The sequence below is a fragment of the Egretta garzetta genome, unplaced genomic scaffold (assembly GCF_000687185.1).
Source record: "Egretta garzetta isolate BGI_Z169 unplaced genomic scaffold, ASM68718v1 scaffold349, whole genome shotgun sequence".
Classification (NCBI taxonomy): domain Eukaryota; kingdom Metazoa; phylum Chordata; class Aves; order Pelecaniformes; family Ardeidae; genus Egretta; species Egretta garzetta.
Window position 1 is genome coordinate 906980 of NW_009260788.1, and position 10910 is coordinate 917889.

Sequence of the window (10910 nt, forward strand, 5' to 3'; positions counted from 1 at the left end):
TAACTAGAATCTTTTACTACAATCAGTGAACGTTACTAAATCTTTAAAGCGTGCCATCACTAGACATTTGGGTGTACGTACTTTGCCTTGTAAGTTTAGAATGGCCACTTTATAGAATTTTCAAGAGGAGTGTGTCAGTCCTGTCTGACATTAAAATAAATAATCTATTGCATATAATTTATAGGAGTGTATAACTCCTCCAAATCTTGTCAAGTTACATTTTTGACAGCAGCTAGGAGATAGGAGGGAGTCTTCCTAGGTTTGTTAAAGGAAAATGCATGTTAGGCAAGGGTTACGTATCTGTGAAACTTAAAAAAATAGAGAATCTGTGCAATTTGTGCTTCCTAATATCATGTCTTCCAAGCTGAAACGTATCATGAGACATTTCTGTACTAAAGATAACTGTGGAGGAAGAATAGAATAGATGCTTTTTTTGACCCATATTAATTATTTCAGTTTAACATAGTGATGCTAAAAGAGTACCATCTAGGTGATGAAAAGCTTGTTTCTTACGTAGTAGTCAAGTGGATTCTGTAAAATGAGAAATACATTTCTCAGAGAGACTGTGTCTGTGTGTACATATGTGTGTGCGTTTCTGTGATACATGTATTCAAGTACACGCTCAAATTATTCTGTTCTGACAAAACACATTGCCAATTATATCCTAGAGTGGTGTTCTGGGTTCTGTAGTATCTGCTTATTTGAGTGATCTTTTCATGCTCTCTTCCTGCCAAATAATTAGGACTTAAAAATATTTTATTACTCTATTGACAGCATAACTAAACCAGAATGTAGTTTGTTCTCCTGTCCTTTCACAAGGCTAACTTAAGTATTTACAATGTTTTACTTAGGTATTCCTGTGCAAAGTCAGTGAAAGTATCAATTCAATTGGCAAATGGTATAGTTTGTTGTGCAGGATTTAAGGCATGGCTATGAACCATGAAAACCAAATGGCCTGGGAGATTCTTAAGGCCCGTGCTTAGAGCCCTAGATTGGGGGATCCCTGTTTCCCTGTCGCTGGAGCACAGCTCCAGACTTGCAAGCGTTCTGTAGGCAGCCAAGTCTAGGCTATCTGCCCATCTCATTTTCTTTTATAACATGCAGCATGGAGGTTCTTTAAGGAAATGACCCTCGAACCCTGGTATGTTGTTCCCACATAGATGAGATATAAGGAGGCAAAGGGGCTAGGTAAAATCTTGACTCTCTGCAGTGCAGGCAGGGTCTGCACTAAGGAGCAGTTGGGGCCCAGGGCTTTTCCTGCAGTGCCTGTGAAGTTTGGGCTTGTGTCTTTGTCTGGAGGTAGGAGACATCTTGGAAATTGGGAATATGCTAAAGCTTTTGCTTTTGGGTGACCGAGCATTTAATTGTCCATTCCTCTTATACTTGCAATATATGTGCAATTGACAGAATAAATAGTTCAGAAGGCATTTAGTTCTGTAAACTCACAAAAGGGCACTTTTAAGGTAACTTGCCAATAGTAAAGGAACCTCCAGAAACTAATCTATTGAAATTCTTGTTTGCTGCCCTGCTTAAGGGATTTTCAGCACTGCTGTGTTTGTAAGGTGGACCTAACAGCCACAAATCACTGGAACAGTGACTTTTGTACGTGGACGTTTTTTGTGGGTTTAGGGAAAACCCTCGACTTTAACTTGCAGTTTCTGATGGCAGAAGAACTACGCTTTCAATAAAGAAAAACTCACAGCAGCCTGAGGTGTTGTAAAGATGAAGGGTAGGCTTCATGACTGACACTCGGAATAGTTCTTAGGAATGTCAGAGGGTAGTTCTCTCCTCTTTACTGCTGCTGTTGAACAAACTGTACACACAGTCTGCTTTTAAATGTGCCTTCTCTTCAATAAGAGATGACGGTGCAATAAACTCATAAATATGGCATCTTTATATGCCCTAAGGCTAATGAAATTTAAAATAAAAGCATCGTGTATCCATTTCATAAATACTTACCTGACACTTCTCTCAAACCTGTAAAGCAACGCTTACAAACTCATTCTAAAAGGAGTCCTCAGGCCTCGCATATACATATATTTTTCTCTTCTCCTGTTTTACTTTTTCTTTTTCTCCCTTCTGTGCAGATGATTTTCCTAAACCACAGATCACGGTCCAGCCAGAAACCCAGTCAGCAATCAAAGGCTCCAATTTGAGTTTTGTATGTTCGGCAGCCAGCAGCAGTGATTCCCCAATGACTTTTGCATGGAAGAAAGACAATGAATTACTGCAAGATGCAGAAATGGAGAATTATGCACACCTCCGGGCACAGGGTGGTGAAGTGATGGAGTACACTACCATCCTTCGACTGCGCAATGTTGAATTCAGCAATGAAGGAAAATACCAGTGTGTTATTTCAAATCATTTTGGTTCATCCTACTCTGTCAAAGCCAAACTTACAGTAAACAGTAAGTATGTTACTTTTTGCTTGTGGACTTAAAGGAGAATGATTTTAATGAAGATATGTAAACGTAGCTTTTTTTCCATTCTCATCATCTGCATCTTTTAGAATAACCTTTAGTAAGATGAGATTATTTCTTAAAATGTATCCAGTTCCAAGATCACCATTCAGTTTTACATCTGGCCCCATTGTGCTGAACCATAGTATAGGAAAAAACAACTAACAGACACAATTCATAATAAATCTGACAAAAATCTGTGTAATGAGATGGGAAAACATTAATCTTTTCTTCACAGGAGGTAAGTTTATACTCTGTTTCAAGGTACTGCGTAAAGGTCATGTAGGAGGGTGCTAGCAGAAATGAGAATTTGATCTAGACCGTCTTACATACTTCACAGCTCCCTCTCTTTCTCTTTGCTGGCTACTGATAAATTTGTATGTTTCTCAGAATGTTTAGGTCCAAGAAGGGTGTTAAGAATATGCTGTGCAAAAAAGGAAAAGTATGTTTCATTTACTCATTTTGGTATCACTAACTTTTCTTTAGTGCTGCCTTCATTTACAAAGATCCCCATGGACTTAACCATTCGTGCTGGGGCAATGGCACGTTTGGAATGTGCTGCGGTTGGGCATCCTGTCCCACAAATTGCTTGGCAGAAAGATGGCGGAACAGATTTTCCTGCAGCGCGCAAGAGGCGCATGCACGTCATGCCTGAAGATGACGTATTCTTTATTGTTGATGTAAAGATTGAGGATACAGGCGTTTATAGCTGCACAGCTCAAAACACTGCTGGAAGCATTTCGGCTAATGCAACGTTAACAGTACTAGGTAAGAGATTGGCAATCCTTAGTGGCATAATCTCCTTGAAGAACAGAACTATTGCTGAGCATTTTTTAAATTGTCAGCTGATTAATTGTCAGCATTGTTATAAAAGTGCTGTATAGAAATAAAAATATTCTGAAATAATCTGTATTGACACATAGTTGTAGATTAGAAATACGTAATCCAGCACATAATTAACTTTTTGCATCATAACAGTGATTATGTTTCTTGTGTGTACACAATGTCTGATATGCTGGGGGAGGGAAGGGGCTGTTATTTTTGTTTAGAGACAGGAGATTTTGTTTAATTTCCTGCTGTTTTGTTAACCATTTTTAATTTAGTTCTGTGCAATCTTGAGCATGTATGATTCGGCCTTTTTACTTTCTGAGGTAATCAAGCATCTAGGTCTGATCAATTGACAAGTAAACTGTAGGCTCTTAAGTTCAAATTCCTTGAATGTGTTTTTTCTGAGAACGAGTGTAAGCTTCATTAGGCCTTACTGATGCATTTAATTTAGTTTTTCCTCTTCAGCTGTGAAGGAAAGAGACATGTTCCCATTCTTCCAAGGTCATTTACAATATAAGCCTTAAACTTTCTTTTCAGAGACACCATCATTTTTGCGGCCTTTGCTGGACCGAACTGTAACAAAAGGTGAAACTGCAGTCTTGCAGTGTATTGCCGGTGGTAGCCCTCCACCCCGACTGAACTGGACTAAGGATGACAGCCCTCTCGTGGTAACGGAAAGACATTTCTTTGCTGCAGGCAATCAGTTACTAATTATTGTGGATACAGATGTAGAAGATGCTGGGAAATACACTTGCGAAATGTCTAATACGCTTGGAACGGAACGAGGCAACATCCGTCTTAATGTAATTCCTACTCCCACCTGTGATTCTCCTCAAAACATTGCCCCATCGCTTGATGATGATGGATGGGCCACAGTTGGCATTGTGATCATAGCTGTGGTTTGCTGTGTGGTGGGCACTTCCTTGGTGTGGGTGGTCATCATCTACCACACCAGAAGGAGAAATGAAGATTGCAGCATTACAAATACAGGTGTGTAAACTGAAGATTTGCCTTGGAAAGGAAAATAAATGTTTGTGGTTGCTTTGCAATGACTTTATTGTAGGAACATTTGTGTGCTTTGACTCAGAGTCAGAAGAGTGAATTACTTGTTACCTTCAGCGCTTTGCTGACAAGTTTAAAAATGCGTCTACAAACTCTGAAGTATGCTGATGACTTTGTGTGTGTTTTGCTTCCCCACAGATGAAACAAATTTGCCTGCTGACATTCCAAGTTACCTTTCATCCCAGGGGACACTGGCTGAAAGGCAAGATGGATATGGTTCATCTGAAAATGGCAGTCATCACCAGTTCCTCACGTCTTCCGTGGGGGGGTATTTCTTGCAGCAGAGGGACAGTAATGGTAGGTGTAAAATGTTAAGCAGATTTTCCATGTTGCTTGAGTAGCTGCAGTTTGGCTATTGTCTTTCGAACTAATAGAAATAACACCAAAGAAACATCTTCACTGAAGTTTAAGAGAGGATGTGAAATACATTGCTTGGGATTGCTTCAATGACATAATAACAGAAACTTGGTTCTGTTCATCCAAATGATGTTAATTCGTGAAATTTTACTCTAGTCGCAAGGGTAAATTTAAACTGATGATCACATTTCCAAAACAAGTATGTCCGAAAGGAATTACAACAGCGTGTCTTTCTCTGTTACAGCTTGCAAAGGACGCTTTTAATGGAATGTAGGCATGGGTGGTAATACCAATGTAACTTTAGTACAATATAACTGATTAATTAGGGTCAGAGTCAGTAAAGGATTTAAGGGGACTTCAAGTTAAAAGCTGCAGTACTTAATATTTATACATCTGGCTCCTGAGAATCCAGAACATACTTGGGTTGGGGAGGAGAAGGCACCTTGCTGGGAAGGAGTTGGGGTCGTGATACAGTCAGGGGCTGGGGCAGGTGGGAATGGAGCGGTGGTGAGATAGTTCTGCAGCTGCAGGGTAGTGAGAGAAGCAGACTCTTTGTGGAGCAACAACCACAGACCATGTCCACGGCTTTCAGGAACCATTGAGCTGAAAGTCACTATAACTGTTTGAGCAGCCAGTGACTCCCCTCAGATTCTTCCACCCGGGACTTTCTTATTAGCTCTCTCTGCTCCCGAAAGGTGGCTGTGTGACAGAGCATGGGCCTGGCTCCAGTGCTTTGGAGGAAGGAAGTCCCTGGTTCTGATCCCTGTGACTGGCTTCCTTCTGTTATCCAGGGACTGTATAATGATGCAAAGTATGACATGTTCTCTGTCAAGCTAATTAATTGAACACTTGCTGGAATTAGAGTTCTCTTCAAAAGGTTAAGTTAAAAGTAAGCCAGCTCTAAATACACTATGAAATGTATTTGAACAGCCAGGGTTCTTAAAAGAACAAAACTTAAGAAACTATAAGCTGAAGCTTAAGAAAAGACCATACGCTGACACGTCAATTTTATTTTTAAGGCATTTGCCATCTAGATAACGGCAGTGAAACAGATTTGGAGGGTGTTTCGGATCCATTCCTATGCCACTATCTGGGGACTTCCGGGACTTTGTATTTAAAAGGAAACACATATGGCTCTGAGGGCTTTGAGGCATACAGTGCAAGTAAGTTGGGGGTGAGAGGGGAGGTTTTAGTCCTAATTTCATCTTGTGTTATGATGAATCTATATAAAAACAATTTTTCATTTTCTTTAGGTTGCAGCCCTGACCAAAGAACAGCATGCCTGGACCCTTATGAGTCTGGATATTTGAAGAAAAAGGAATGCTATCAGTACTCACCTCCACTGGAAGATCCCTTTGACCAGTGTGTTAGCATTTTTGGGATGCAGGCTACAAGCAGCAAATTGATTAACTCCATTTATACTCAAAATGAAGGAACTGGACTAAAAAGCAGAAGTCTGAACTCAGACACACCTGATTTAAACAGAAGTTTGGAATCCTCATCTATTATCAGTAACAGCACTTTCATGGGTATGTTCTGCCTGCTGTTTTTTTTTCCAAGCTGCTGGTATCCTTGCTATCTCATTCTTATTTCCAGTACTAAGCAAAACTGATTTCTTAGCTTTTCTTAACTTTTACAATAGGCAATTCTGTAGCAGTGTTTAGGTGCTCATATAGCTAGTGTTGTGAAAAAACTCATTTTGTGCAGTTTTGCGTGTGCTTCTTTTTGCGGGTGTCCGTGAACTTGGTAAGATAATACAGCATGTGGAATATAAATACTTCAGAAAGGACGAGAGGAGAGACCGGAGGTAGCTGAGGAAAGGCAGTTTGAAAGTTTGTCTTTGATGTTTTGCATGTGTTCTTGTCTGTTTTTTCCCCCTCTTCCTCCCTGAGTTACTCACGATACCGCAGTATCTATTTTTTAAGGCTCGCACTACTGAGGCTCACTCCCTCTCCACTGCAGTGCATGAGGACAGTTGGATGTCCCAGAACTCAGGGTGTCATCTGGATCCTACTGGGAGTTAGCCAGGAGATGGGCCTTGTCCTGTCTTACAAAGGGAGCAGCTTGGGGCTTGATCAGAAGCAGAACTGACATATATCAAAGGAGTCCTCAGGTCAAATGTGGTAGTCCAGTGAGGTGGCTTATCTCTGGGTGTAATTGTGAACCCTCTTCTGCTTCTCAGGAAACCTGACTTTTGGGACGTTGTATCTAATGGTCCCTCAGATGTTTGAAGTTCAGGAACAGAGAAGTGATTACAGTAAAACTGTGTAATGAGCATATTTAGATTACCAGGAAATTTTAATAGCTCACACTTACATAAAAATCTCATCAGTGGTGTGATTCTTCTCTTTTATCTTAATATAGCTGGCAGATTTCCATAAATGTTAGGATACTTCCTTAAATACACCTTAACAAACTTCAGGCATACCAGAAATTTTGCCTGACGGGCAAAAGGTGTGCAAGGTCCCGGGAGGGCTAAGGGCAGGTGGGGAGACTTGAACTCCAGTGTATAAAGTTATGTTGTACAACACAGTGAGCCGGAACTATTTACCCTTCAAAGTAAGGCACTGTGGAAAAATGCCCCCTCTACCCCTCCTTTGTCTTTTTTTCTCATGGTGTGTATAACAAAAGAGTTCCTGAAGCTTAGTTCAGGGTTTACAATTTTAATCCAGATTTCAGGGAGAGGTGGGAGGAAGGAGTGTTGCTTTACCTTTGAAGCTCTGTAAATCTTGGGTGTTGATTTGGTTGGTTGGTTGGTTTAAAACGCATATAAACCCACATACTGCTTTAATCCCTGTGATATCTGAGCACCCAGTGCAGTCCTGGTACCATGGATTCTCTCCCAGCTGGTGTGTCAGCATGGTTGATCGAGGCCTGGGTCTTCTGGCTCTGCAAGGGGACTTGGGGGAATGTGCATCACTGGGCTCTTTGTTCTCAGGGGGTGGGGAGGGAGGTACAAGCTCTGAAGTTTTCCCCCTTAGAAAGCCAGATGTTTGGACTATAAAACATTGCAGATGCCATGACATCTGGCAGAGGCCCTGGGACTGCACACGTTCTCCTGGCTGCTTGCCACTATTGCTGTGGTGGGCTATGCAGATAGGGCTTTACCACATGTCTCCTGCAGAAAGTAATTCTACTGTATGTGGGTGTAGACAGGAGTTAATGCAATTTTGAGGACTCCTATTCCCTTTTTTTGCTCAAAATCTATACAGAGCTACCACCTTTGTCAGTTCTCTGAGCTACTGCCCCACCCAAGTTGCATCATCGTTGCCTTGGATGCTTCGTAAGTGTTAGCACACTTCTCTCAAAGAGACTATGGTTAGATCTTGGAGGGGATGGCTGTGGAAGAAGTCTTTATATAGGTTTCTTGTCTGTAGTTGTGGATTCACTTCAGCATCATCTTCAAATTCAGCCCCCATTTTGTCTCTGCAATCACAATGAAGACGGCATTGTTGATGCATGAGCCAGCTTGGATTTTTTTTTTTTTTTTTTTTAAAGACTGGATTCATTTGTAGGTTCGGTGCTGTGAGGCACATCCTTTGATGTTGTGTTAGAAGCAAATTGCTCTGCAAATCATTGATGCAAATATGGCTGTTGTCCAAATCCATTTTTAGTAACTTCTCAGATTACAGTTTTACTTGAAACTTTTGCTTCTAGCAACTAAGCAAAACTAGAAGTATGGCTTTTTGGGTGCAAAATTTATTAATGATTGCAGTGTTATTAATAAAAACTTGAGTTCTTCAGAATCAGCCTGTGGCACATTGTCCTCTGAAAATAAATCTTCCGAGTGTCAGTTCCAGACACTATGACTTGTGATGGCCATATCTTTCTTCAGTGAAAAAAAAGAGAAGGCCCTTCTTGTAGAGGTGTTGATGCTAACACCTTCCCAGTGGTGAAGAGTGACAGACACACTAATTATTTTCTGGCTGGTGAATCCAGATAATTATTAATAAAGATTCAGATGAAATGCCAAATTCTCTTTGGGCTACGTCTGTTCCAGCATTTGGCTAGAGGGACCTTTATTATTAATGGGAGATGCTAGCCAGAAAAAGATGGGTTTAGCATTCAGATTGCACAGCGGGAGGATGTTTTATAACCCTATACATGTTGGGGTTTAAAAATTTTTTTTTAAGTTTTGCTGAACTGCATGGCAGATTTCATGTGCTGTTTGTTCACTGAAGAGAAAAAGAGGGAGACTGTTGTGACTTTTGCATTAGAAAGCGTCTTGTGATATGTTTGCAGTTCAGTCTGTGTGCCTACCTCCCCCCTCACCACCCTCCTCAAAGAAAAATTGGCATGGGAGTAGTCATGAAAACAAAAGTAGCAAAGTTGTGTGTGGCTATACATTTACTTTGGAAATGTTTTTAATGTCTCAGGTGGCAGAATCTTGCCTTATGCTTGTGATCACACGGATGTTTTCTTTTAAGGGGTAAAATAACAGTTAAGTAAAATCTCACTCTGGTGAACTCTTGCTTTTGTCGATCCTTGGCTTGCATTCTAATGTACAGCCCTTAGCGAGACACAAAACTGTTAGCATTAGTATTTCTGTACTGACTTACTCATTTACTGTCTTTCAGGAACATTCGGAAAGCCTTTATGGAGGCCTCAGCTGGACTCTCTTTCAAGTTGTAGACAGCCAGCAAATTGCCAACCAAAAACCTCCCATAATAATCCTCATGCCTCACTGGACTTCGATGCAGAGGCAGATGAAGATGGAAAGGAGAGGACAGTTTCTAGAGGAGAAAATAGCATTTATACTTACAAACAGTCCTTTGAAAACTTTAGGACTTCTACTTTCCAATCCTGTGATTTGGATACATAGCTCCTTTTGGACCTGCCATTGATTTCTGGAACCAAAGAAATACTTTGACATACTACTACCTCAATGTGGAATTTTATTTAAAAAGGGAATAAGGAACGGAAGAGGGGAAGAAAGAAACCACGCGATGCTATGAATTCAGAACACATAAATGCATTTTTATTCACATGAAACATAATTGCCAAAATGCTCTATGTTTTTATACAGGGAAAACATTCCTTATAAAAGTACTATATTTCTAATTATTTTATAGCTTTGTTTTATGCAAATAATATCTTTTGTAAATTAATGGTGTAAATAATACAGCGTATGTATTTCTATGTCAGACTTCATTTTATTGAAATGAGTAGTAAGCATTCTAATTTTGTACTGTTACTTGTACCTTTTTACAAATGGAAACTCCATGCTCTTTGCAGGCATCATGCATCTTATTTGCACATTACTTTTAATAAAATATGCTGCCATGTGGTCTCTGACCCACATTAGTGTACAAAGAATGAAAAGCGTGAATTTGTGTTTGTGGATAGAGGAGTGTTGCATATGCAGGTGCACCTTTATTGGACTGAAACTTGTATCTCTGGATTTACCGTGTTAAGTATGTTCGGTTTCTAAGAGCAGGTGTGGTCCTGCCACAGCTACTGGTGGCTGGGAAGGTGGGTTGAAGCTCTTTGTACCGAAATAAGTATGAAAATCTTCCACTTTGTGAATTCCCACTATCAGATCTGTGTGCACATGTTCTCAGTTTTCATGCACACAGGGCTGCAGTACCAAGAGTCTGCCCATGCCTGTGTGCATGCATCTGGTGGAGGATAATGCACAGTAGATGCACAAATCCGTATCAAGCTATTTAGTAAAAGGAGAAGAAAGGCACTGAAGTCTGCCTGTAGCATCACTGTTTTCTAAGTGGCTTAGTGTTAAGCATCTGCCAAATATGCAGTGCATGCCTGAGTCTTTGCTTTCCCATACCCTTTCTTCCTCTTTTTTTGCTTCTGCAGCCACTTCCACGTTCAACATGAGAAGGTAATCCAAGTACAAGATAATGTTTTCTTTGGTTTAACTCATGCTTCTGTTCCTTATTCAGCTGCCCTTTTCTGGTTATAGATGAGATCTGTGCTTTATTTAATTGCTCAGTCAAGTTGAGCAATTGTAAATTCTTGCTGGATTAAATTTGCAGTAATGAACCCAATGCCTTTAACTATATGAAGTCAGAGAAAGAGGATTTCTTACTATAAAATGGTAATTAAAACTAAGTGAAAACACTCTATTTTGTTTTTCTATGTACAGATGCCTACTATTTTAAAAAGCTGTGAATCCTGCTGTCATCACTGCGTTAAAACAGCGAGACTCCAAAATGGTTAATATTACAGGACATCGGCTTTTTACAT

The 10910-nt window shown here is 40.3% G+C and overlaps 1 protein-coding gene across 1 annotated transcript in view; it reads left to right on the top strand.

Annotated features, from left to right (window-relative positions):
* The window catches only part of LRIG3 (leucine rich repeats and immunoglobulin like domains 3), a 48758-nt gene extending 39230 nt beyond the window's left edge, over window positions 1-9528 (top strand). The window contains exons 16-22 of the mRNA XM_009646417.2: window positions 2088-2408; window positions 2946-3227; window positions 3825-4277; window positions 4488-4646; window positions 5726-5869; window positions 5960-6235; window positions 9284-9528. Coding sequence (XP_009644712.1) covers window positions 2088-2408; window positions 2946-3227; window positions 3825-4277; window positions 4488-4646; window positions 5726-5869; window positions 5960-6235; window positions 9284-9528 — 1880 coding nt within the window. The remainder of the gene's footprint in view (window positions 1-2087; window positions 2409-2945; window positions 3228-3824; window positions 4278-4487; window positions 4647-5725; window positions 5870-5959; window positions 6236-9283) is intronic.
* The last annotated feature ends 1382 nt before the right edge of the window (window positions 9529-10910 follow it).